Consider the following 27,360-nt stretch of genomic DNA (forward strand, 5'->3'; position numbering starts at 1 on the left):
TTGCAGTCCAAATCAGTCTGATTTAAAAGTACTCTTAGATGCGTAATCTGCTCACATGACTTTTCAAGTTCCAAACATAAGATAGCTTTTCATGAGATTCATTTTCTGATATGTGCTTGCAGTGACTCCAAGGTTGTCGACAAGCAGCAGAGAGAGACACAAAGTATGGAAAGACTTTCTTCCACGCTCAGTACTGCATGTAAATCAGTACAAGTCAATGGGGCTGCCATAGTAAGTGATATACTAGGTGTCTTTTATAAGTGTTATCACTTGATGTATTTTATTAACAGTACAGCATTTCCATTGTTTGTCTATAGGTACCTACGGCTTCTTTACCCTTGCCTCAGGTCTCTTCTGATTACTGGCAATAATATAGCTGTATAACATCTTGAAGGAAAATGGCAAGAGTATTTTTGTATTTCCATGATTAAAATTCAGCTCACTGGAAAAATTAGAAGGAACAGTTAGTCATAGTTGGAGTGACTTTTTTTTCCTGATCCCCAGTAAGAGCAATTTTGGCGTTGGGAAGGAGAAAAAACATCGATTTAGGCAATTGTCATCTTTTTATGTTCATAGTGGAGAGTTTTGATATGGGAGCACCATTTAACTAACACGTTTCCTCGTCTCATGATTTGCTAACCCACTTCCCATAGTTTAGTTTCACTCCATCCCCTCTCTGCTGCCTCTCCTTCCTCTCTGTTACTTCCCCAGATCCCCCAACACTACCTCTATCCATTATCCCACCAAACCTTTTTGGAGGTCACTCAGACCTTCATATATTTATCAGTGAGACTGAAACCTGCACTGCACTGCCTGTGTACTCCAGGCACAGCAAGGTGTGTAATGGTGAACTTTACTGATCACAAAAAAGGATGTTTTGTAGGTGTTGGCAGAGCCTGTGTAATAAACCCTTAAGCACATGTGTAAATAATGTCTGCAGTGAAAGCCCAGGGTTGGTTAGAACTCAAGTTAGTAGACCCTGAGTTTGTTAACCTCGAGCTAGAGCATCTCCACTTATTTGTAACCTCAGGTTGCTAATTATTGAAACCTGGATCCCAATCTAGGGCTCTATCTACATTGCATTCTGTGGGCCTAAGTCCAACCACGCATAGCTCAGACTTCCTAGCACCTTCCCAAAATGTGGCCACTCTGATCCTTTGTTAATGGTGCAGTTTGTGTGTAAACTTGACTGTCCACCAAACTTGACAGTCCAGAGGACAAAAAGTCAGCCCGTGGGGTTGTGGGATACTTTTGGCAGTCTCCCAGAACATAAATCGGTTGGGCTGCATCTACATTGCAAACCAGTAGGGCTTGAACCAGGGGTCCTGGCTTGACTCAGGCTGGAACCCTCTACCCCCAGGAGTCCTGGAAACTGGGGTCCAAGTGCTGGATCAGCAGGATTTATGTGTAGATGGAAGTGAGGGGGGGGGGCGGGTTAGGTTTGAGCCTGAGTTTAAACCCTGGACTTACATTGCTGTGTAGACATACCCTTAAAGGAAACATTGCTTGAGGCACTTATTTTATCCAGAACTCCAAATCATCTGATGACTTGTGAGCTTTGTCAACAATTGGATGGCTTGTCAATGACTCAGACAGTATGGTTAGTTTCAAATATTTAACTGCTTTTTTGCCTATGTCTGTGGTGCTGTATGCAAGTATCCATGTTTTCTTTTGATTTATCTATTTGTCCTTTCTGCTTTGGACAATATGCTAATTTGACCTCCCTGGTGTGACCACCACCACTACCTCCTCCTCCATACTTAGATATTTTATTTGGCAAAATTTTTTCCCTTTTAATGAATAACATTTTTTTCAAACTCCCTTCTTTCTTGGTACTGCTGCCCTTTTCTGTCATAATCCAAGAAGAGGGAAGAGAACTGGTTACATGGAAAGTTTTTCTTAGAGTGCTTGCCCGTGTCCATTCCATGTTAGGTGCATGATGTTTGGAAATTTTTCCCTTAGCGGTATGCAGAGCAACAGTTTTGGTACCTCCTGGAGTCTTCTGCTCATGCACCAGTATATTGGCTGCCGCCAGCCCCACACCCTCTCAGTTCCTACTTACCGCCTGTGATGGTTGTTGGAATGCTCCTAGCTCTCTCAAGTTCCCTAATGTTGTTTGTTCTTAGATTCTTCGAGTTTTTCCTTCTATATAGTTTAAAAATCGTCAAAGCACTGTGACAAATGCCATCCTCTTAAGCCCCCAACATCTAAAAGGGCAGAGAAAAAACTATGTCCCTGCCCAAGGCTTTGAATACATGTCCTCCCACCCATACACCCCCATGGTCACTGGTGGTCTCACCTGCCAACAAACAGGCCAGACAGGCAATCTAGCGCAACCCCTAAAAATAAAGACCCTAAGAAACTTGACCTTTTTGGTATTCTACTGCCAGTGTAAAAGTGTATTCTTCTACCAGTCTGCAGCTACGTATCACCAATCAGCAAGCATTGCTGGAGTGATATAATTACAACACTTGGCATTCAATGGTCAGGGTCTCTGCCCAGGAGTCAAGAAGAGTTTTTCCTCTTCTTGGAAGAGGGCAAGGCAGTGGCCAAGGCCTCTCTTCAAGCAGCGTTAGATGCAGCCATCGATGGACTCTGCTGTCTCCATGCAACACAGTTCGTGGCTGCAGTCCTCAGAGCTCTTGAACAAGGTCCAGCTGTCATCCAGGACCTCCCATTCGAGAGTAATGCCCTGTTTTTGCAGCAGACGGACACCAGGCTGCATGGGCTGAAGGACTCGAGGGCCACCCTGTGCTCCTCTGGGCTCTAAACATCTCCAACCTCAAGGAGGCACTTCCGGCCGCCGCTGCCCAGATAGTCAGGTCCATCTTGACAAAGCTCCTATATAAGGAAAGAGACTTTTTTAATGCCACCAATCTTCCCCATTCTCCTCGACCCCACAGTCGGGTCCTACACGCCACTTGGGTGGCCCATGGCAAACATTTTGAGTGTGCGCCCTAGGGCAACACACCACACTAACCCCAGGATCCAGTCCCCCCTTCTATTTTTGCACTGGTTGTCCCCATTCCTTTCTGCATGGGCCTGAATTATCTCAGACCTTTGGGTGCTCAACACCACAACATCTGGTTACACCCTGAAGTTCTCTTCCCCCCCCACCCCTCTCCGTCCCCTCCCCTCCCCTCCTTCAGTGACCCTTCTCACAAGAGTCTTCTCATCCAGGAGGTGGAAACCCTCTTATGGGTAGGGGCCGTAGAGGAAATTTCTCAAGATTTGAGGGGAAAGGGATTTTATTCCTGCTATTTTCTAATCCCAAAGGCCAAGGGGGGGCCTCAGACCCATCCTAGACCTACGTCACCTCAACAGATATCTCAAGAAGTTGAAGTTCCATGTGGTCTCCCTGGCCTTCATCATCCCCTCTCTGGGTCCAGGAGACCGGTATCTCTAGATTAAAGGATGCCTCTTTCCATACTTTTATTTCCATGGTCACACAAGATTCCTCAGATTCATAGTAGGCCAGTGCCATTACCAATTCACGGCACTGCCCATCTGCCTTTTGTCTGCTCTGAGGGTCTTCACAAAGTGTATGGCAGTAGTGGCCGCTTACCTGGGGCATTGAGGGATGCAGATCTACCAAAACATAGACAACTGGCTTGTCAGAGGCAAGTCATCAGCCCAGGTTCAGCACAGCCTTGATCTGTTGTGGGCCACCTGTCAAGAACTATGTCTGCTTATGAATGAGCAGAAATCAACTCTGGCCCCGGTTCAGCGAACAGTTTATAGGAGCAGTACTCGATTCTACCCAGGCCAAGGCCTTTCTGCTGGAGTCCTGATTCCGAGCCATGTCGGACCTCATCATGCTTTTAAGAGCCACACCCGCTCACAAGCGCTTGGATATTCCTCAAGCTGCTGGGCCACATGGTAGCATGTACTTGGTCCAACTTGCATGTCTACGCCTTAAACCCCTGCAGATATGGCTGTTATCAGTCTATGCTCCCAGCAGACATGATTTGGACCTACTGGTCACAGTCCTATCGCACATCCTATCATCTCTATCTTGATGGACAGACCCTTGACTGGTGTTGGAATAGATTCCCTTCACAGCCCCATCTCTATCAATGATGTTGGTCTCTGAGTTGAATCTGGGGTGACACCTCGATGTCCTCCACACACAAGGTCTCTGGTCATAGGATTGTTCCCTCCATATAAATGTCGGGGAACTCGGAGTGATACGCTTGGCCTGCCAGGCGTTTCTTCCCTACCTGATGGACAGAGTTGTTCAAATCCTGACAGACGATACCGCCACGATGTTCTATATCCACAAACAAGATGGAGCTTGCTCATCAGCCCTGTGCCAAGAGGCTCTCCAGTTATGAGACTTCTTTTGTGCAGCACGCCATTCATCTTGTGGCTTTGCACGTCCCGGGGACCAGGAATTCACTGTCAGATCTCCTCAGCAGGTCCTTCTTGTCTTGCCTCAAGTGGTCACTCCACCCACAGGGGACTCCCCAGGTGGACTTGTTTGCGTCCAGACTGAACAGGAAGTGTCAGCAGTTTTGTTAAATTGACAGGCTCGACAGAGGTTCCCTGTTGGACACCTTTCTGTTCCCATGGACAGGTATTTCTATACACTTGCCTGCCAAATACCCCTGCTGCACGAGATCCTCTTGAAGATCAAGAGGCAAGGCAAAAATCACGATGGCTCCAGCATGGCCTCGACAGCATTGGTTCGGCACGTGTGTGGATCTCTCCATAGCTTGAACCCGGCTTGAACTCCTGTTCCAAACGGACCTACTCTCGCGGAACCAGGGCCATCTGCTCCACCCAAACCTAGTGTCCCTTTGTCTGACAGTGTGGCTTCTGCGTGGCTGTATGCTGAGGAACGGGCCTGCTCGGCTCAAGTGCAACACATCCTGCTGGATAGCAGGAAGACCTCCAGCAGGGTGATCTACCTGGCCAAATGGAAACGCTTTACCAGTTGGGTCTTCCCCTCCAAGTCCATGCTTCAATCCATCCCGGACTACCTGCTTCACCTCAAACTCCAGGGCTTGGCCCTTTCATCAATCAGGGTGCGTTTGGCAGCTATCTCCGCTTTTCATCCTCTGATCCAGGGCAGATCAGTCTTCTCTCACAAAATTATGCTCCAGTTCTTGAAAGGCTTAGAGAGGCTCTACCCTCAGATCCGCGATCCAATCTTTCCGTGGGACTTGAATCTGGTTCTCTCTCAGCTCACAGGTCCTCCTTTCAAGCCATTGGCATCCTGCTCTCTGCTGCTTCTCTCGTGGAAGGTCGCCTTCCTGGTAGCAATCGCTTTGGCCCGACAGTTCTCCAAGATCAGAGCTTCCATGTCAGAACACCCCTTCACGGTTTTCTATAAGGATAAAGTCCAGCTACCCCCATCCAGCGTTCGCAGTGTCCTCCCCCCCCGATCCCCCCATCCAGCATTCGCAGTGTCCTATAATCAGGGCATCTTCCTATTGGTCTTCTTCCTGAAGCTTCACCAGTCTAACAGTTACACTCTTTGGATGTTAGACGGGCTTTAGCCTTCTACATCAAGAGAACTAAACCCTTCCATAAGTTGATGCAGCTTTTCATCACAGAGGTAGATAGAATGAAGGGCCTGCCCGTTTCCTCTCAGAAGATCTCCTTGTGTATAACAGCCTGCATCAGGTTCTGCTATGAACAAGCCGGGGTGTCACCACCGGCTATCGTGACTGCCCATTCCACTAGAGCGCAAGTTTCTTCAGCAGCTTTCTTCGTGCAGGTACCAATTCAAGATATCTGTAGAGCCGATACCTGGTCTTTAAGTTCATACCTTCGCGTCCAAACACACCATCACCCAGCAGGCCTGGAACGACACCAGCTTTGGCAAAGCAGTGTTGCAAGCCGCACAACCATGAACTGCGAGCCCACCTCCAGGGTTGCTGCTTGTGAGTCACCTAACATGGAATCGACGTGAGCAAGTACTTGAAGAAAACTGTTATCTACCTTTTGTAACTGTTCTTGAAATGTCGCTCATGTCCATTCCATGACCCGCCCTCCTTCCCCACTGTCTCAGTTGACAGCAAGAAGGAACTGAGAGGGTGCGGGGCTGGTGGCATCCATTATACTGGCACGTGAGCATGGGACTAGAGGGGGCGCCAGAGCCAGCCCTATGGATACCGCTAAAGGAAAAATTTCTGACAACCATGCATGTGGGTGTGCACACACACCTAACATGGAGTGTACATGAGCATGCCATCTCAAAGAACAACAGTTATGAAAGGTGGGTAACACTTATTCCAAAGTAGGCACTCTTAGTATTAGCAAATATATCTGTTAAAGTTTAAAAGGAGGTAATTCTTTACCCCTGTTCCCACTGTCTTGTTCAGGTTCAGATGGGAGGTCATACTCTGCTGTTCGGAGATAAACCTGTTACTCAAAGATTACTCTCTTGCTTACAGCCAGCCTTGGCTGTAATGCTACTTGCATGAACTTCACATGCTAGATTGTGCTAAATCTTCCCTGTAGTTGCCTATATTATCATGCATAATTGCTGTGTTATGTAGTCACAACGAAGACTAATACTGTTTTAACTTCAGTGTCTTGTGTTTACCTTCCATTTCACAGGAACTGCGAAAACCTAGTTATGCAGAGATTTGCCAGAGAACAACTAAGGATCCACCTACGTTGCAGCCCCAGAAAGAACAGAAGCCAAACACTGTAGCTTGTGGGAAAGATGAAAGAAAACCCACAGAAACGATAGAGAAAAACAGAGAACCCCCTCCCACAAAGTCAAATCCAGGACAGCCCAAAGACCAGAGGAGACAGTCAGGGCGCAGATCGCCCCCTCCAGCCGTTGGGAAACGTTTAAATAAAGAACAGAACACCCCCCCAAAGTCTCCTCAGTGAAACTAATGCTTGGGAGGGGGTTGAAAAGAGTTCTACTTCCCACAAATTAAAACCCATGTTCCCACTCAGAGTACAGAGAATGAGTTGCTGGCTAGGGAGCTTGCAGTGCTGCTAGGCATATAGAATGCCTGCAAGTTTTTTCTTCTATGAAATAATTTTTTACCCTCTTGAGCAAACGTTCTATTTTTCCAGGATTTAATTGATCTAAACCTTATATTTAGGTTGGTGCTTAACTGGAGGTGATGCTTAGTCTGATTATTTTCAAGATAGAAAATGTGTTGTCTTAAAAAAATCAATTTTTTTATCAAGCCTCCTTATGGCAATATGAATACAAGCTCAATATAGTGAGTATTCCTGAACTATTAAGCAGAACTGTGCTGCTGCAATTTTTAATAAACTAGTCTGCAAGTAACTATATCTCTAAAATGTCCAAAAGACTGATAATGGCAGCTAGCGTAGAGCATGAAAAAAAGTATATCGTACAAAATAGTATGAATATGACCTTGAGGATTTTTTTATTGGGCTGCTGTTCCAAGTATCAGTTAATAAACTTGCACTTTTAGGTTAAACTAATAGTTGATTATAGCATTTTTTTAAAACTAATCTTTTTTTGATGTCTTCTGCAAAAAAAAAAAAAGTAAGTCCTCCAGAGAGCACCAATAGAGATTTTCTAAAATATTTATGTTTGGATGTACTGCAAGCAAGTAACCAGCTTCTCACTCCAGAATAAAATGAATACTATAATTTACAAATACAAAGCACATTGTGAATAGAAAAAAAATTGTGAGGTCGTGAGCTTCTATAGTGGTGAAGCCTGCTAATGGCTGTTATCACAAGAAAGCACAGTAGTGTTCTTGTGATGATCTAAACTTCCCCCTCACCAGGATGGAGTTAACTAGTCATTACTGTACTTTCTAGTTTATCCCTGTGCTCAGTGTAGACTTTTTTTTAACTTGGCCCCAAGTGCTCTTTGAAAGAGTTCATATCTTAGTCAGCCTAGTGTTGACGTCTTCCTGTAACTACAAGCATTGGCATGTGGATTTAAATTTTTCTAACCTTGAGAGAATGGTATTTGTTTTTTGTGGTGGAGGAAGAGATCCCTGCTATTTACCTCTGGGATGAGGTTTCTCACACTTGTATTTACTTTAGAAGTGATGCGCTTTCTGAAGGACAAGGATGCACTAAATTAGCAAGCTTCTAATAAAGTTGAATATAAATTATTTTTGTTTTAAAATGCCTAAAAATTTTCTTTAAGTGTTTAAATAGCAGGCAGTTCAGATAAACCTCTTTCCTGCTGAATATAACAGTACAGTTTATTCCACAAAAATGTTTGTTTAAACAACTGATTTTTTTTAAAGAATTATTTCCATCCAATATTTAAAGACTTGAATTTTATTTAAACTTGAAAATGACTTTGCCTTAACTTTTGTATAAGACAGCTTAGAGTTAATGAAGTCTGACCCCCTTAAGGGTTAGCATGAGTTAATTACAGAATTACTCAGTTACAGTATGTATCTATTGTCACTGGTCTTACTGGGTAAACATACTGTAGTACAGGAACTAGCAGCAGTTTTTGTAATATACCTTAAAGATCTTAAACAGTTGATCTTTTTCAGATTGTTGAAAAATCTGTAAATGCAAATAGTCAATACTGTATTAAATATGTGCACTTGGAAGTGTGTGCTTTGCTTGTACAGTTGTAAATAATCAGAACATATAAAAAGGTACCCTAAAGAAAAAAAATCTGATAAAAATTATTGATATATTATAAATGTTGCTGTTGAGCTGGATGTAGATAAACTAAATGTTGTGGTTTGAATATTACTTTAATTTGTTGTTTTTTGTTTTTTATTTTATTCTGGTGTGCTGAACTGACTCTGCCTCTTCACTGCAAAAGGGAAATGGAAAGAAAGTCTTATTTCAAAGCCCTCAAATGTTTTCATAATAGTCTCTCTAAAAGTGTGCATTTCAACCAATAGGTGTTCCGTAACATAATGTAAATAGCAAACTCTGGCAGTCTAGCAGTTCAGCTGAAATTTTAAAAATCCCAGTCATAAAATCAAATAAATTCATTGGGATAATAGTTCAAATCACCAGGAAAAAACACCCTGAAGCTTATTTGACCACCTCTTCCAGGGAGAGTATCCATGCTTACGTAGATGGATAATGACATTGACTATGGCTGTGTGTAAAAATAAATTAAAAAAAAAATAAAGTAAAGTAGCAGTTAATTTCCTAGCAATTTTTATACTGCAGACATCTGATGGCAATGAATTGACCTTTTAAATCCAGCCTGCCGCTGCAGAGTTGGTTAACATGGGCAAGATGGGATTTGTTTGTTCCTTGGTTAAAAAGCACACTTTGAATTCCGTTGGAGGAGATAGGACTCTGACAATAGTGAACATCACCAAAATTTAGAAACCAGTTCTGTCATTGGATTTTAATACTTATCCTTTCCCCAGTGGGCAGTGAAAATGGCAGCTAGACTTGTATATGGTTTAGGCCAGCTGTGTGATTTGTTGTTTGCCTGCTGAAAGTATAAATCTCAACAGCTGCAAACAATACAAAATGGTCACTTACAGCACCAGTGTACAGCTAATCATAATAGCCAACTGGGACATAAGGTAATATATTGAGACCAGCGGATTGTGTTGTGCTGTTCTAATGTATTCTGCTGCCATTTGTACTAGGTCAATACACTGTAATTACTGCTTACCCAGCAACAGTCTGTTGCAACAGGAGTTTAAACCTTGCTCTGATGTGGTTTTATAGCTTTTTAAAAATAAGCAAAAGTGACCTGCCAAGTAGCTGTATATAATATACAAAAACTTATCTTTGCTGCATTTACTTTGAGATTTTTCCACTCAGTGACAAAATGGACTTTCAGAGTAGAAAGTTGTGATGTTGCATGCAGACTGTTGCTATGGTTCCTATAGCTATTAACATGTGGCTTTTAAAAAGTTAAAAGGAAAAATTCCTCCCAGAAAGCAGTATCTGAGTTACAGGTTCAGAGATAAAGTAATTAAAATTGGCATTTTAACTTGTAGGATTGTGTGGTGATGCTTTTCATTTGGAAGTATAAAACAAGTTAACACAGGATCTGCGACTTTTGTTCCAGGAATGTATTTGAAACAAAGGTTGGTTTTGAGACATAATGTGAATTTCATTTCAGATCAGTCCCCACCATGACATCATAATTTGCCACTTAGAAATCAGTGGAAAGTGGCAAACTTTTATGTTGCTGCATTATCTTCTGAAGATTCAGCAGTTAATATGGAAAGGCCCTTGTTTGTGGGTGCGATGCAGTGTATCACAAGCAACAGCTGACTGTAATGGTGCATACCTATCTCTATATCTCCTTCAGCTAGCGACGGTTAGGGATTTTTATGTGCTTTGTAACCTATTACACTAATAGCAGCAGACAATCGAAGACTTTCAAGGAGAGCTAACAGCTGCCAATTCATGACATAGAAGTGTAATATGGAAGCTTTTTTGAGGGTTTTTGTTTTTGTTCTACTTCTTCCATTAAGACTGGAATCAAGCTTACATGTAAACTATTGGTAATTTAAGTTTCCTTTTGTGTCATAAAATGTAAAACTGTCTAATTTGAAAAATATGTAGGTTATGAAAAATAAAGATTTAGGCACTGTTGAATTCTTGATTTTTTTTTTTTAATTAAAATGTTCAACGGTATCGGTCACTACCTTTGTTTTTGCTCACATTTGTATGAGAGAGTATGTTGCTTCAACATTGCTTTATATTATGGATGTTTCTCTGCTGTGAATAGACTTGAAATGAGCATTTATAAACTATGGTGTAAAGATTAAGCCTCGTAAAAATGTCTTCACAATTTAAAAAGACAAACAATTCACGCCTTCATTAGGAAAAGTTAATGTAGAAGTGATGCTTGTCCCAATGTACATTGATCTTTTTATGAACGCTTCCATTGCAACCCCTTTTGGGGAATTTATGACTGTCTCAATATTTTGGGTTTCAATTTTGGATTGAAACTTAGTGTTCTGGTGCATGACTTTTCAGTCTTGTATAGGTTTTGTCTTTTTTAATGTATAGTAGCTGTAGAATCTTTAAAATTAAACTTCTTACCCTATTGACTAGCATAAGGTTTGGTCTACACTGAAAAGCTTTATCAGTTCAGTTAAGGATGAGACTTTTAGTTAAAAATAGCTATACTGGTACAAGCCCTAGTCTGGATACTTGTTTTCCTTTCTGTATGTGAATAGGCTGTACCAATATAGCTGCATCCACACTGGAGCAGGGGTTCTCAAACTGGGGATCAGGACCCCTGAGGGGCTTGCAAGGTTGTTACATGGGGGGGGGGGGTAGCGAGCTGTCAGCCTCCACCCCAAACCCCACTTTGCCTCCAGCATTTATAATAGTGTTAAATATATTTAAAAGTTTTTAATGTATAAGGGTGTCTTACTCAGTGGCTTGCTATGTGAAAGGGATCACTAGTACAAAAGTTTGAGAACCACTGCACTAGAGGGATTGTACTGCTATACTAGCATAGTTTAAAGCAGAACAACTTTCAGACACTCCCTACAGTGCCACCTTTTGAAAATATTTTTGATAAAACAGAAACCATACTTACTTTGGGTGGTAGTTTTATCAGTTCTGTGTTGGGAGAAGCTTGCTAACTTTCTTTCCCCCTCCCCCCAAAATGTTGTAAGACTACAGTTTATAGAAAAACTTCAATTTGAGGAGATTTGTGTGCCCTTATTAGGTTGATTTGAATACTAACACTCTCCTCCATTTCAGTAGCTTTATGTTCACATTTACTGTGGGTAGACAGTTGTCTGTAGAGCAGTAAATCTATTATGGTGAAGAGCACTCTGAGGGAAGAAAGGATAGCTGGATAAACTTGGAGTCGTAAAACATGATAGCGAGGCTTAAATGTACGTAATTATCAAAACAGATGGAATTATAGGTGCCTAATAAAAATGCCTCTTAAATTTTATGCCATTATGGCTCCAGTTCTGGGCATGTGCCATGCACAAACTCCCACTCCTTCCTGCAAAGGAAGGGGTCCTGTTGTGACCTGCTCTTCAGATCCCAGGAGGATTTCTGCCCTACCTACACCCACATCTGCCTCTCCACTCTAACAGCTCTTAAAGCTTATCACTACTTCTAGAAGTCTCTGCCCTTCTCCCCTACTACTAATATCCTTCCCTCATGCTCCACCACTTTCCCCACCTGCTCTAGCAATTTAATCTTGTAATTATTTGCTATAAAATCACCCATGACAGAATATGCTTTTGATGTTTGCTGATCCTCACACGTGAATAGCAAGGTGTTTTCATAGATCAATATGCTCTGTGCATTGTAACACTTTTAATGTATGTTGAACTTAATTTTTCCTTTGCCCCCCTACACACACTCACTCACACTCACATTGTTGATGTGGTATGTTTAAAAGTCCATGGATTAAAATCAGTTTTAGAATAAATGTATCAGATTTGGTTTTTTAGATTTTTGGATCCCAGACTAGTTTTTAGTGCAAATTAAACAAGTGTGGTCTCTCTCTCTGAATATTTATAGTTATTGCTGGCTTTCCTGTGTGTGTGTGTGTGTATATGTATATATGTGTGTGTGTGTGTGTGTGTGTGTGTGTGTGTGTAATATATATATATATATATAAATAAATAAAATAGTTGTTCAGTTCTATCATGCTAAAATCTTAGCATGCTTCCTACATTCCATGTTGTGTGGAACAAGTCCTAGCTGTGCTGAAGGAAACTTTGTTTATGAATAAGTGGAAAGTGCTGGTTAGAGGTGCTACTCCAAGTGATAGGCACCATATTGATTCTATTTTTTGCTGTGAAGCATGTGTTCTTATTCATTGAACTGGCTGCTTCCCTAGTAGTGAATCTTGAAAAAATGCAAAGGCTTTCTCTAGTTGTGTTAGGCAGCTCTCACTGAGATAGATGTTCTGGAGATCCTGGTCAGTATCCTGCATAATAGTGGACATGTCCCTTCCTCTGACTGGTAAAATTTAGTGTGGGAAGTTATTGAAACCTTTGAAGGATCATTCATTACATGACAGCATGATGACATCTTGTATGTGAGTGTTTGAGACTGGAAGCCAAGCCAAAAGGGAACAGTCGAAGCTTGCTTATGTGAACTTGGAAATAGCGATTCCTTTCCTGTTAAAATCCTGGCATTGGGGGAGGGACTAATTTGCTAAATTCAAGTTCCACTTCCCACTGTTGATAGGCAGTGTGCGCACCCAGCGTATTACCTAGCTTGACTACGCTACTGTGCATACCATTCTTTCATTGCTTTTTGACATAACTGGAAGGTTGAGCAGCACTCATCAACTTCCTCTGTTGGAAATTTTTTTTTTCATATTTCAGCATCTGCAGTTTGCTCAGTTCAGTCATTGTGGGAGAAGTGGGTTTTGTTGCCATCTTACCACCCATGGAAAAGATGAGGGACTAGTAAAACCACAGGAGCATGCGAATGTTCAAGAGCTGGTCCCTATATGCCTGAGATCAGAGATTTCTAGCAAATAGTGTCTGTCTGTGCAGTTGCCCTCATGCTTCAAACCAAGGGTATAAAGGTCAGTATGGACAGATGCCTCTCTAGTTCCCAGTTACCACCAAATGGCCTGAGTCAGAATCCTCTGTGTCCATAGATACCTCCATGTTTCCTCTTCAGAAGCTGTAAATATATTGTACATAGTTTTTAGTATTTTAGTGTTTATACTGTAAGACTAAAACACTAATTAGCGTAGCTTAGCTTTTTCCCCTCCTTGGGGAGTCTCTCCCTGTGGACAAAGACAAGGCCCAGGCTTAAGAGCTGACTCTCCTGCCCCTGCTCCTTCTCTATGACCGACTAACACAGGCACTGCCTCTATAGCCTGGGAGAGGTTTCATATCTCAGCATTTGCCACTCCTTCCCTCCACTAACCCATGAGGGGTGAAAGCACTATCTAAGAAAACATTTTGTGGAGATGGCCAGGAGCCCTCAGTCGGATCTGGTCCAGGGAGACCTCCCTTGCATACATCGGCCTCAATCAATGAGCATCACCCCTCGGCACACAAGTTCAGGAGTGAAAGCCAGAGCTAAGCAAGCCCAAGGCATCATCAACTGGGGCTTCTCATAAGAGTAAGAGCCACTCTTATAAACACAAGGTGAGATCTCTTTCCAGGTCTGCCTCCAAAAGAATGGATCCTTCTCCGACTGTCAGTCAAGTGAGTCCTTGCACCTGGGTCCTAAGGATTTCAGCCTGTTTAAACACTAAACATGAGGATAAGTCACAAAGCAGAAAGGATCAACCAGTACCAGTGACAGCTCTGACTCAAGCCTAAGAATCGGCACCACAACCACCATCTAAGAGTTCCCAGTTAGACACTTTGACAGTACTCACCCATACCTGGAAGGACCAGCCATCCAGTTTGACCACGGTTGTGCTGTATCTGTCCATTCTAATTAATGGAATACCCTCTGCTCTGGGACTGACTGAAACCTACAGTTCCCTGAAGGATATCTTCACCCTTCTCTATCCTCAATCTCTTCTTCTTTCAGGACCAATCCTCCTGAGACACACTTTGACAGCAGAAAAGGAAAAGATGAGATGGGGATGCTTCCCTCTCCCACCCATAGCCAGGAGCTTTCACCCACCGGTATTGACAGCTCCACCAGTCGAACAGGAACCAGCCTTGTCTCTGAACGAATCAGAAGCTCTAGCTGAACCATTCTCCCCTCTTTCCCTCCTCCCCCCCACCCCGTCCCCACAGAGGGAGGCGAGTTCAGACAAGGACTTGATCTGGAGTCCATCTTCCACCCTGATATGACTGTCCGAGGGAACAATAGTATCTGATGCTGTGGGATCCGCCTGACCGGTCAGTCCTTCATATTGACCCTATTGAGGTCCATGGAATCCCTGCGTTAGACGTGCTGGATCTGTCCATGAGTCCCATTGACCATCTCCTACACAACACCAACTGGCTCTGCCTGAGTATGAGGGAGAGGAAATTGAGCCAGATCCACAGGCAATGGTGATGGCAGGTGTTTCATCATCCTCACCAGGTGAGGCAATAGCCCCATATTTGCCATCTCTGCCTGACAACCACAAGTTCTGCTAAAGATTTGTTGTGACAAAATTCAGGTCATTGTCCTAGCACCCTACTGGCCCAGATAATTCTGATTTCTGGACCTTCTGCGAATGTCATCCCATCCTCTCCTCAACATCTGACCCTTCCCAAATCTTTTAAATCACAAGAACAGCAAGACCACTTGTCCCAATCCAGGCCCCCTTCACCTCACGGCCTAGTATTTGGATGGGCATCAGATTTAAGATGTGCAAGCTGTTCAGTCTACTGTCAATGAAAGTAGAAAAGACTCCACCAGAAAATGTTTCCTGTCTAAATGGAGACATTACCTTGTTTCCAGGTAGAGAAATCAGTCGTTTCCAGAATCTGCAGATATCTCTATTCGAGACTCTCTCCTGTCCCTGAAGACTTCAGGGCTTTCTATTAGCTCCCTGTGGGTCTGTCTAAGAACAATCAGTGCCTTCTATCCTCTGTAGGACACTCCTCCATTTTTATTTGCCCAACAATAATTAGATTTGTGAAAGGTCTAGCTAGGACCTTCCCACCAGTGTGAAATCTGCACCACAATGGAACCTCAACCTCATACTATCCGTACTTACCAGACCACCCTGTGAACCACTGGCCACATTTGTGTCCCACCTTTATATGCAGGCCACTGTTTTTAGTCCCTATCACATTGGTCAGAAGAGTAAGTGAACAGGGAGCACTCATGACTGACCTGCCATACACCGTTTTTCATAAGGAGACTGTTCAAAATTCGTAATGAAGGTAACTTCACAAATCAATCTGACTTACCAGTATTCTTTCAAAAACCTCATGCTTCCAGTGAGAGGAGGAGACTTCACTCGCTGGATGTCAGGCAAGTTTTGGCACTGCCTGCAAACAACTGAATCCATTAGAAAATCATGAGGGTTATTTGTTGCATTAGTGATAGCAAGGACAAGCATTAGCTGCTTTAGAGACTCCCTAAATTCATCTTACCCTGTGTCATTCTTTATCCATTGGCATGTATTCCTCCCCTGGATGAGGTGGGAGTCCATTCCACTATAGCATAAGCAACCGTAACATCATCCCTTTTGAGAGGTACCTATATGCACATCTGTAGGGCAGCTACCTGGAGTTCCATCCATACATTATGAAACATTACACATTAGTTAAAGCCTATTCTGGAGATGCAGCTGTTGGGCCAGCAGTATTACAAACGTCATACCAACTACATTTTTGCACCCTCCTCCTATTTAAGTATTGCTTGCCAATTGCCTATGGGGAATACTCAGGGACCAGCATTCAAAGAAATGGAAATTACTTACCTGCAACTGGAAGGTCTTCAAAATGTGAGGTCCATATTTGCAAATCACTATCCACCATCTTTTTCCTCTGATTCGATCCTTATGATTCATGGTAACAGCGGAACTGGAGAGGCGTCCATCAGGAGAGCAACTATGCAGGCACAGACCAAAAGTTGTTAGAAATCTCTGATCTCAGTTACACGGTATGCATGTGTGGAATACAGGTAGGGACCATCTGCTTTGAAGAACCTCCAACTACAAGTAAGAAACTTCAATTTATTAGTCTTAATTTTATTGGTCAGGCAAAAGATGTAAGGAAAGCAAAATTATTCCCTGTAGGTTTGGTGTCTCAGTGAAAGAATGTTAACTTTCTGTTTTTAAAATGACCTTTTACTGGTCTACAGAGAATTTAGTAGAAGGTACATCTGTGAAAGAAACTTTGCCTTATCTGTTCAAGGTTGTCCTACTGTCTGTGAACCTGCTGTCCTTGGACATCTCTGGCACTTTAGGCCTAGAATTGGATTGAGGAGTTCAGTCTGTAGAGCTATCTTTTCTTAACAGGTTTCAGAGTGGTAGCCGTATTTAGTCTGTATCAGCAAAAACAAGGAGTACTTGTGGCACCTTATAGACTAACACATTTATTTGGGCATAAGCTTTTGTGGGCTAAAACCCACTTCATCAGATGCATGGAGTGGAAAATACAGTAGGAAGATGTATAGCAGTACATGAAAAGATGGGAGTTGCATTATTCGGGGGAGGGGGTAGAGACAAATCAATTAAAGTGGGCTATTAACAGGATGAAAAAGCATTTTTGTAGTGATAATCAGGGTGGTTCATTTTGAACAGTTAATGTGTGAGTAACAGTAGGGGGAAATTAGCATGGGGAAATTAGGTTTTTTTTTTAGTTCTTGTAGTGACTCATCCATTCCCAACTTTTCATGTACTGATACATATCTTCCTACTGTATTTTCCACTCCATACATCTGATGAAGTGGATTTTAGCCCACGAAAGCTTATGCTGAAATAAATTGGTTAGTCTATAAGGTGCCACAAGTACTCCTTGTTGTTTTTATCTTTTCTTAACTAGATCTGTTGCATCTTTCTCTGCAAAAGTTTTCAGTTTTTACTCTGGTATCTTGGGTTTCCTAGCGTCTTTCTGAGACTAAATGTCTAGCAGGCTGAACTCTTGTATGTGATGCTAAAATATTTGAGGGAAAACAATCTGCCATGTGCATGGTTTGCTGAACCTTTTAGGCCTGGAATCAGGAATTGGCCTTGCAAGGTGAAGAAGTGTTCTTGGAGAAGAAAGCATTGTGCTATGTTGCTTTGAATTTTTAGAGATTCTTCCTGGGTACCTAAAGAGCCAGGTCTGGCTGAAAATTTTCTATTAAAATTGGTTTTTAATGGAAAATTAAGTTTGACTAAACGAAATTTGTTTCCCAAAAATGTCTGGCTCCTGCAGAAAACTTTGTTTGTAGAAAAACATCAGAAAACCAAAATGTTTCAGCTGCAGTGCCTTATGCTCCCTTTCTCATCTCTGGGACAGGTTCCCCAGACTTAGTCTTCTATGATGAATCACAGCAGCATTTCAGAGTCAAAATATTTCAGTTTTCACTCCAAAGCTCAATTTTCTGGGGGAATAATCCTTTTTCCCCACTAGTCCTTGTATTGTCTCTTTTACAGGGATTTACAGGGTAGCAGGATGGATTGATTTTTTTTTTTTTAAATCAAGATGATTTAAATCACCACGTGGAAAACTTTGACCAATCATTAATTTTAATCAACTTTTTTCCATTTTTCATTGTTTTCTAAAGAGAGGTGCATTCTCATTAGTTGATATAGCCATTAAAACATGTTGCTTTACAACTAGAGAGCTTTCACAGTAGCTTTGGTACATCCTTCCTGCCTAGGAGAGTACACTATAACACATTTATTTAAGCAATTATATGGTTTAATATTTTGATTCTTATTGACTAATTGCACATTTTAGTATGTTAGAAAATGGTGAATGATATATCGCTTATTTAGGGGAGAATTTTTTGCTCAGGATTTGTCAAGCTGCATTAGGGTAACTGGAATTTAAGCACACAAAACCGCATACAACATTTATCGAACAAAACAAGCCTTAGTAGAGTACATGACCTACTGTGCCATGTTTGTAAAGCTTGACTTCAAAAGCTAGATGTTCCCCCCCGGATTCTTTCTTTATATAGAAAAGCAGTCCAGGACTCAAAGTTTTTGATAGAGGCTCATGGATTCATCATATTTTTTTTTATTTTACTAGATTTGGGGATTATAAGTAGTTTAGGCCTTAAAATATTTTGTATTAAATTCAGAATTATTTTAAATGATTTAAAAAGAAACTGATTACAATTTAAATAATCAAAAACTGATTTTTCTCCATTTGGTGTGGTAGAGCTCTGTCTACTTTTAGGGACTTGTGTTGGCTCCATTACCATAATATTTGAATGCCTCATAGTCTTCCTGGTATTTAAACTCTCAACCCCCATGTAAGGGAGAGATGTACTAGTAGCCTGATTTTACAGGTAGGGAATAGAGGGTAGAGAGATTAAGCCTCACACTGGAAGAATATTGTGGAGCAGGGAATTGAACCTGGCTCTCCTGTGTAGTACCCTGATTACTGGACCATATTATTGCTCTTACTCTAGTGAAGTAAAGAAACTAAATGGAGGATGCAGGGTATCGCATCTCTTTACTTAAATCTCTAATTAAAGAAGGGATGGGCTGACTCTATGAAAAGACTTCTGCGTGCGTGGGCTATAAATTGCTCTTCCTAAGTGCTGAGGAACACACATTTTTGAGGATATAAAGTTACAGGGATTGGAGATTTGAATGGCGGTGCACAGTGGCCCTCCACCTTTTTAGGGAGCTCAATTCAAATAGATTCCTTAAGGATAACACCAAGGAAGGCATTCGTGACCTGCTTTGTTTGTGACCACTAGAGATTCAAGAAGTGGGACATAAGTTCTCACCAGGGTACAAATGCCACCTGTGTTCTCACGATAAGTACCAGCCAGCTTAACACTATGGTGGAATTGTGGAGCCTGAAGAGAGTTGTGACATCCCTGGCTGAGGAAAAATGGAGGTAAACTGAAATATAACCAAGGGAGCGGACAAGATGTGCACTGGTTTGCTTTTATTTCACTTTTTAGCTATCTCCGTCCTTCCTCTTGTCTTTAGCTTTTAAGCGCTTCAGAGCAGGGACCATACATTGACGCTGTGTGTGGCCTGTTGTAGATTCTACCTCAATATTGTGAATTTCCCCAGGCAGTTCAGATGGCAACAGCAATCTGGAATGGCTGATTACTTGAAGCTTTTATTTCAAGTAACTTAACTGCTGCTTTTAGCACTTAATGGGGCCCATTGACTTCCTCATGAATGTGAGGGAGGTGGGGTCTGAGGTATTCATTATATTGCTGACTTGGACGTGTAGAACACTCAAATTTTATCTTCCTAGTTGGCAGTGATCTGGCCTAACTGCTGTCTGGAAGGGACACTGATCTGGTTTGGCTGCTCTAGTTGATAGCAGTTATTCAACTCCTAAATTCCACCTGTGTGAACCAAATAGTCAAATCCCCCCTCAGTACAGGGTTGATTCAAGCTGAACTCCTCACAGATGATTTTTTTGCACTGAAAATCAGCCCTTTAAGTACCTTTTTCCTGCATGAGGTGGTCCATTGAAGTACTGCAGAAAACTGCTAATTACGTCAGACTCCTGTGAGCCAGTTTAGAAACTTAAGAGCAAAACTGGCAATTCTTGGGCAAAACTGCAGTTGATTGACTATAATATCAGAAGCCCAGAGCTGTCTTTGTGCTGCTGATAGAGACAGAATCAGCTTGGGCGGCTCCCAAAAGCAACTGGCACATCTCTTTGGCAGCCGCTCCTAGGCGGGGGGGTCTCTGCCCCTGCTCACAGTTCCCGGCCGATGGGAGCTATGGAGTCTGCGCTCGGGTCGGGGGCAGCGTGCAGAGACCCCCTGCCCCCCCCCCAGGGGCTGCAGGAACATGCCAGCCACTTCCAGGGGTGGCACGGAGCCAGGGCAGGTAGGGAGCCTGCCTTAGCCCCACTTCCGGAGGGGGAGGAGTTGATCAGCGGGGCATGTGGACCCCCAAGGGTTTGAGAAACACTGCTGTAGATAATAGATTGCTCGGTGTGTATGTGGTGGTTGCTGGATCTGTGAAGATAAGTGTGATCCAGGGGTTTCTTGTCTAGATTTGCAGGGCTCCATTGCTGTCACTGATCGTAGTGACTAGCAAGTTGATGCTGGTATGGGAGTCTTCTAGAGAGTTTGACGGGTGGGTGGTGGTTCTTGAAGTTTGTGCAAATCTGTGAGAGTGTTTAGGTCACCTATCCAAAGGATGAAAATATCATTGGTGTATCAAAACACATGACAATGGTTAGCTAGATGATGAGTTGTGACTCTTGCATATTACACTGATTAGTGTTGCCTTGTGCTCCCCAATCTTCTCGTATCCACTTGTCGTCTTACACTTAGATTATAATCTTTTTATGGGCAAGGACTGTCATCTTACGTATGTACGGTGCCAAGCACAATGGGAGTCTTAATCCATGATCCCTGGGCATTACCTCTACACTACTAGGTTTTAAAGGCAAGTATTTATGTAGGGTGCATGATGCTTCAGACATAGAAGTAAGAGGAGAACCCTTCCACATGGAATTTAAAATCCACTTTATAAAGATAAAATATAGGCTCATTCTGCAGTTTAATTCTTCCGGTCTATTGGGTTCAATAAGAGCTTGTCAAATATGGTTAGTAAGGCCTCTGGAGTTTTGGCAATTAAATATTGCAAGGTGGGAGGGGTGTTAGAGAAACCCAAGAGTGTATTTTAAAAAACTTAATAGTGTTTAAGAGCTACAATTCCACCTCATACAAAGAGGTATGATAGTAAACTGGATACTTTGACCCAATGTCTATTTGTTGCAGATTTACCACGCCCCTTGGAAACAGCCTTATTTTGCGTAGGTGGTGTTCCAAAAGCTGAGCTGGCTAAAGCACAATCCTAATAAGATGGAGGAAATGCTCGTTGACAGCGGGAAATCCCTTTAGGAACTGGCTGCCCAAGTGGTTTATCTTTTTCCTTCTATAGAAGACTTCTGTGCTTGGCTTGTTAAAATGGTGCACAGTCTAGGCTCATTCCTGCTCTTCCACACAACTAGCCTGAAATTCTGCTTTCCATTTTCAGAAAGCAAGTAGCCTATAGAGTTTGTTCTCAGGTAGAGACCTAGCTACAGCCATGCAAAAGCTTTCACTTCCAGTCCATGCACTATACCTGGGGCTGATGAAGGACACCATGTGAAGTTTCATCTGGCACCTTCTAAGTAGGACAGACTGAGAGCACATTGCTGTAGTACTCTATGCTGTACATTAGTCCTATCAGATTCCAGCCCTGTTTCTAATCTCCAAAGCCCTCAACAGGCTAAGCTCTGTAACCCTACCAGAAACCAGTGAAATTGGTCAGCAAAATGCCACAGCACTCCCTGGAGACGCAGCAGCCACCAGTAACCCCTCCTTCTGTCAGTGTGGGGCAGATGCCCCATCACACACACTCCCCCTTAAGACCACACCCCCTGGGATGATGGAGGGTCTCTACCTTCCCAGCTTCCCTCGCAGCTGGGCCCGCAGGCTGTCCCTCTCTTGCCTCAGGCTCTCTATCAAGAGGAGCAACCTGCTTCCCTCTTCAGGGTCTGGGTCCCTACCATAGCCTGTCCTGCTCTTGTGTGGGTTCCCCTGTTTGTCTGGGTCTCTTCTGTCCAGTCATCCTATTCATCACCTCCCTATCTCCCCCTGCTGAGTGTGGGAGATGGTGTTCTTCCAGGACCTCAGTCCTCACTGCCCCCCACTGTGGGCAGTCTCCAACCAAGCCCGGCTCTCAGGCATCCCCCTACTTCTCTTCTGGGGGCAATGCCTTTTTATATGGCCCTCCTTATGGCACTGGAAGCATGTCCTTTACCTCCCTGTGGCCATGGACCTCCTATAGTCTTTCTCTGGCTCAGCCCCGTACTCTGGGCTAGCCTGGGCCCTACAGTTATGGGTCGGGCATTCCCTCTTCAGGTGCCCCTGTTGCCCATAGGCCCAACATGCAAGTTGCCTCCCTGTTCTCATCACAGGGACTCTCTTGGGCTATTTCTCCCATCCATTCTCCGAATAAGGCCACTGTTCTCTCCAGCAGACACACTCCTGCTTAAAGTGTCCTTGCTGCCCACAGGTGAAACATTCTCCCGGCCTCCTGGTCCTGGTGCCAGAATTCCCCTCTTGTTTCCTGTGATTCTTATCTTACAGACTCACGCTCGCAGCGACTTAAACAGGTACAACTGCTGCTTTGGTAGTCTGGCCATACAGGTCTGCAGGTACTCATGTGCCTCCCATTGTCTGTTAACTCCGTTGGTATTGGACATTAAGATGAAAGATAGTGCCCTTCTGTGAAAGGAATAGCAGTGTGTAGGAGAATTACAGACTATCAGGGTTGGAAGGGACTTCAGGAGATCATCTAGTCCAACCCCCTGCTCAAAGCAGGACCAATCCCCAGACAGATTTTTACCCCAGATCCCTAAGTGGCGCCCTCAAGGATTGAACTCACAACCCTGGGTTTAGCAGGCCAATGCTCAAACCACTGAGCTATCCCTCCCCGTATTCTCCATTGCTGTATTCCCTCTTTCTTGATTTTCCTCCTTGTCAAAATTAGAATCAGGTGTGGTGGTTACAAGAGCATCTCCACTGAGTTCCTAGTTTAAAGCTCTTCTAATCAGTTTTTTCAACGTCCAGCCCAGAATTGTTTCTCTCCCTACTCAGGTGGAGTCCATGCCCTGACAACAGCCCTCTGTCCATGAATGCCTCCCAGTGGTCAAACATCTCTAAGCCCTCTTTATAGCACCACTGCCTATAGTACCGTCTGTTGATCACCGTAATCTTGTCTCACCTTCGTTCCCCTTCTCTAGGGACAGGTAGAATCTGGATTCTGAGTAGCAGCCGTGTTAGTCTGTATCCGCAAAGAGAAGAACAGGAGTACTTATGGCACCTTAGAGACTAACAAATTTATTAGAGCATAAGCTTTCGTGGACTACAGCCCACTTCTTCGGATGCATATAGTAGAATCCGGAGGTGCACTGGGGTCCGGCCAGGGGGCTGAGAGGAGCAGGGGATGGGTTTTATTAGCTGGGGTTGAGAAGAAAGGACTATAGAAATATGGCAGAGGGGTTTGACCTGGATGTGAAGCTAAGTTAATTCCAAGACACTGAGTGGCAGGTCAGATCATACCATTCTTCAAAAATATGTACTCTCACAACTTGTATCCTTCTTGAGCACTTTAAAGCCAGCCCCAGTAATGAACACTGCAGCACTGACTTCATACCAATAAACAGCATAATAGAGAGAGATGATCATTTATCTGTTCCCCTTCTCACTCAGTCTAAGGCAATAAGCTATTTAGAATGAAGAGTGGGTGGTTCATGATATCAGAATGATGAAATGAATGAAAAGGTCTTACTCATTCCATATCCTAAAAGATACACCACCCTAAAAGAACAAATGTTGTCTCATGCTGAGAGGCTCTTATGGGGCCAGCGGTCAGTTCTTCACTGCCTCTCTTTTACCAAGCTTGCTTGTCACTACTTAGAACATCTGATCCACTGTTCTGCTTCTGAAACATCTGACTCACTGTAAATTGGGCTAGGGGGCATCTGATATGATGTAAGGGACTGGATGAATCAGGGGATGAGTAATAGAATACTGGAACTGGTTATCCGTTCAAATCCCTCTCAAGTCAGCAGTGACTGGGGAACATCTTCACTGCAGAGTGCACCTGGATTAGCCTAGCTCAGGTGTGTGTGGCCACACTGCAAAGCTATACTCAGTTACTTCTCAGAGCATATCCCATGGTTCTTGGTGCTGCACTGAACTGTGCTACTCTGAGTTGTTTCACAGTGTATTGTGTGAGAACTTGACTCTTCTCCTGGGCCCCCTTGTGGAAGAGTTCTTAGTCCACTAGCTCAGGCATGCTCTAGACCAGGGTTGGCCAACCTGTCACTCCGGAGCCACATGTGGCTCTTCAGAAGTTAATATGCGGCTCCTTGTATAGGCGCTGACTCCGGGGCTGGTGCTACAGGCACCAACTTTCCAATGTGCTGGGGGGTGCTCACTGCTCAGCCCCTGGCTCTGCCACAGGCCCTTCCCACCCCCTCCCCTGAGCCTGCTGTGCCCTCACTCCTCCACCCATCCCCCCAGAGCCTCCTGCACACCACAAAACAGCTGATCCAGATGTGCAGAAGGGAGGGGGAGCAGTGCTCAGTTTACAATGGCTCCATGGAGCCGGGCTCATGCTCAGAAGGGGCCCTGGTCTGCTCCCCTTCCACTGGACCCCGAGACGCCACTGGCTCCCCCCACCCACCACTTGCTCCTCTGGGCCTGCCTGCGGGCTGGCCGAGAGCTCCTTTCCACTCCCTGGCCCCACACCCTGCCCCTCTCAGCCCCCTGGCCGGACCCCAGTGCACCTCCAGCTCCAGGCAGTCTCTACTTCCCACCACCTGTGGTGCCCCACGTGCCTCCCTAGAGCTGAGCCGCCTGGGACTGGTGCAGAAGTCTGGCCAGTCTCAGCTGGGGGCGGGGGGTAGAAAGACGGAGAAAGACAATGAGGGAGGCTTGACTGGGCCCCTTCAGGCAAGTGCATCTTGAGGGAGCCTGGCCTGGCTGATCGTGCCATTCCCAAGGGGCCGGAGCCATTCCCGGTCCTGGGACCAGCCTTGGCTGTGCTGCTGGCTCAGCCCAGAAGACAGCCGCCTCCCAGCAGGCCACTGAGTTCAGCCAAGAGACAGGGTGTGTGGGAGTGGGTCTCTTGGGGAAATGGGGGTGGGGGTGTGCTGGGCTGTGAGGGGGTGGGTAAGGTGTGTGTGTGTGTGTGTGTTGGGGCACTAAGGAGAAGGGTTCTGTGGGGGGTGCTGGGCAGTTGTAGGGGGCTGTGGGTGGTGGTGGGCAGGGCGCTGTGAATTTGTGGGTGGGTCTGGGGGGGCTCTGGCCATAGGGAGTTGGGCAGGGGGGCTGTGTGGTGTGGCATGGGCCCGCCCCCAAGGGGAAGGGGCATGCTGGCAGCACAGGGCCGGGCAGGCCACTGTGCATCTGGCAACTGCTGGTTTGTAAAGAGTGCCCTCGCATTGGGCAGAGTGGGGCTGCCTCTGCCATGCCATGCCCCATTGCCTCTGGCTGGCCCCTCACTCTGGGAACTGACCTCCCACACCATGCTCCATTGCCTCCATGGGGGCCCACAAATATGTTTGGTGCCAGGCCCACAAAAGGTTAATCCGGCCCTGAGGGGGGAGGCACTAATTGGCAGGGCTGCCGGTGGGTGGGAGGCGCTTGGAGCTGGGGAGAGCTGTTGGGGGGGTCTGCTGACGTATTACTGTGGCTCTTCGGCAATGTACATTGGTAAATTCTGACTCCTTCTCAGGCTCAGGTTGGCCACCCCTGCTCTAGACAAGGACAAGTGCAGAGTCCTGCACTTAGGATGGAAGAATCCCATTCACTGCTACAGACTAGGGATCGAATGGCTAGGAAGCAGTTCTGCAGAAAAGGACCTAGGGGTTACAATGGACGAGAAGCTGGATATGAGTCGACAGTGTGCCCCTGTTGCCAAGAAGGCTAATGGTCTTTTGGGCTGTATAAGTAGGGGCATTGCCAGCAGATCGAGGGACGTGATCATTCCCCTCTATTCGACATTGGTGAGGCCTCATCTGGAGTAGTGTGTCCAGTTTTGGGCCCCACACTACAAGAAGGATGTGGAAAAATTGGAAAGAGTCCAGCGGAGGGCAACAAAAATGATTAGGGGGATGGAGCACATGACTATGAGGAGAGGCTGAGGGAACTGGGATTGTTTAGTCTGCAGAAGAGAAGAATGAGGAGGGATTTGATAGCTGCTTTCAACAACCTGAAAGGGGATTCCAAAGAGGATGGATCTAGACTGTTCTCAGTGGTACCTGATGACAGAACAAGGAGTCATGGTCTCAAGTTGCAGTGGGGGAGGTTTAGGTTGGATATTAGGAAAAACGTTTTCACTAGGAGGGTGGTGAAGCACTGGAATGGATTACCTAGGGAGGTGGTGGAATCTCCTTCCTCAGAGGTTTTTAAGGTCAGGCTTGACAAAGCCCTGGCTGGGATGATTTAGTTGGGGATTGGTCCTGCTTTGAGCAGAGAGTTGGACTAGATGACCTCCTCACATCCCTTCCAACCCTGATATTCTATGATAGACTTGCCCTTTATCATGCTCTAGACTTCCGTCTGTGGCTTCTGTTCCCACCAGGGGCCAACGCATGGATCCAGCTCAGGACAATGACTATTTCAGCTGTTGCCATTAATGCAACTCTGATTTTGGCAACAGAAGGCAGGTATACAGATCATAAGACATGGTGGAAGGCATTTTGACAGTGTCTTACCCTGCGAAGGTGGTGGCACGCATTGCTAAGAAGATAACAGACTGCATACAGACTCAGCAGGGTGGAGACTGCTGAAGCAGGTTTGAATAGGTGTGGATTCCCCCTATGCTGGCAGCAGTTCTGGAGCAGGACCACAAACCTAGTGGTGGGAGTACATTATCCTACAGGCCTGGGATGGCCAGTAGTGGGTCCAGAAGTTCTGCATGAGGAGGATCATCTATTTGGAGCTGTGTGGGATCTTGCTCTGGCCCTTCAGCACTAGGACGTGCAGATAAAAGAGATCAGACAAGTCCACAAGTAGATGGCAATAGCAATCTGGAAGTTGGCTACCACAGACCGATACAGGTCTGTGGCTAATCAGTTTGGTGTTTGCGAGTTAATGGTCAGTGCTGTGGTGATGGAGGTTTGTGAGGCGATTGCTGCTGTAGATTATCCATGGGTAGTGAAGATTGCTAATATCCCAAAATAATAGCAGACTCTGGGGGAATGAACTTCCCAAACTGTTTGGGGACCCTTGATAGCACACAGGTGCCCATTGTCTGCCTTCCCACCCCCACAAGGTTCACACACATGCATAAACCAGAAAGGATACTATCTGCTCATTACTCAGGCCTTACTTGACTACAGAAGGAGGTTTAGGAGCATCAAAGTGGGCTGCACCGGCAGGGTGGAAGATGACTCAGTTTTG

General features: G+C 44.6%; 1 protein-coding gene across 2 annotated transcripts in view; it reads left to right on the forward strand.

Moving 5' to 3' along the window:
• Positions 1-10,503, forward strand: part of LARP4B (La ribonucleoprotein 4B) — a 103,003-nt gene extending 92,500 nt beyond the window's left edge. For both annotated transcript variants that reach the window (XM_054021036.1, XM_054021035.1), the window contains 2 exons: positions 123-231; positions 6,568-10,503. In XM_054021036.1, the coding sequence (XP_053877011.1) occupies positions 123-231; positions 6,568-6,849 (391 nt within the window). In that variant the 3' untranslated portion in view covers positions 6,850-10,503. The remainder of the gene's footprint in view (positions 1-122; positions 232-6,567) is intronic.
• The last annotated feature ends 16,857 nt before the right edge of the window (positions 10,504-27,360 follow it).

Source organism: Malaclemys terrapin, chromosome 2 (genome assembly GCF_027887155.1).
Source record: "Malaclemys terrapin pileata isolate rMalTer1 chromosome 2, rMalTer1.hap1, whole genome shotgun sequence".
Taxonomy (NCBI): Eukaryota; Metazoa; Chordata; order Testudines; family Emydidae; genus Malaclemys; species Malaclemys terrapin.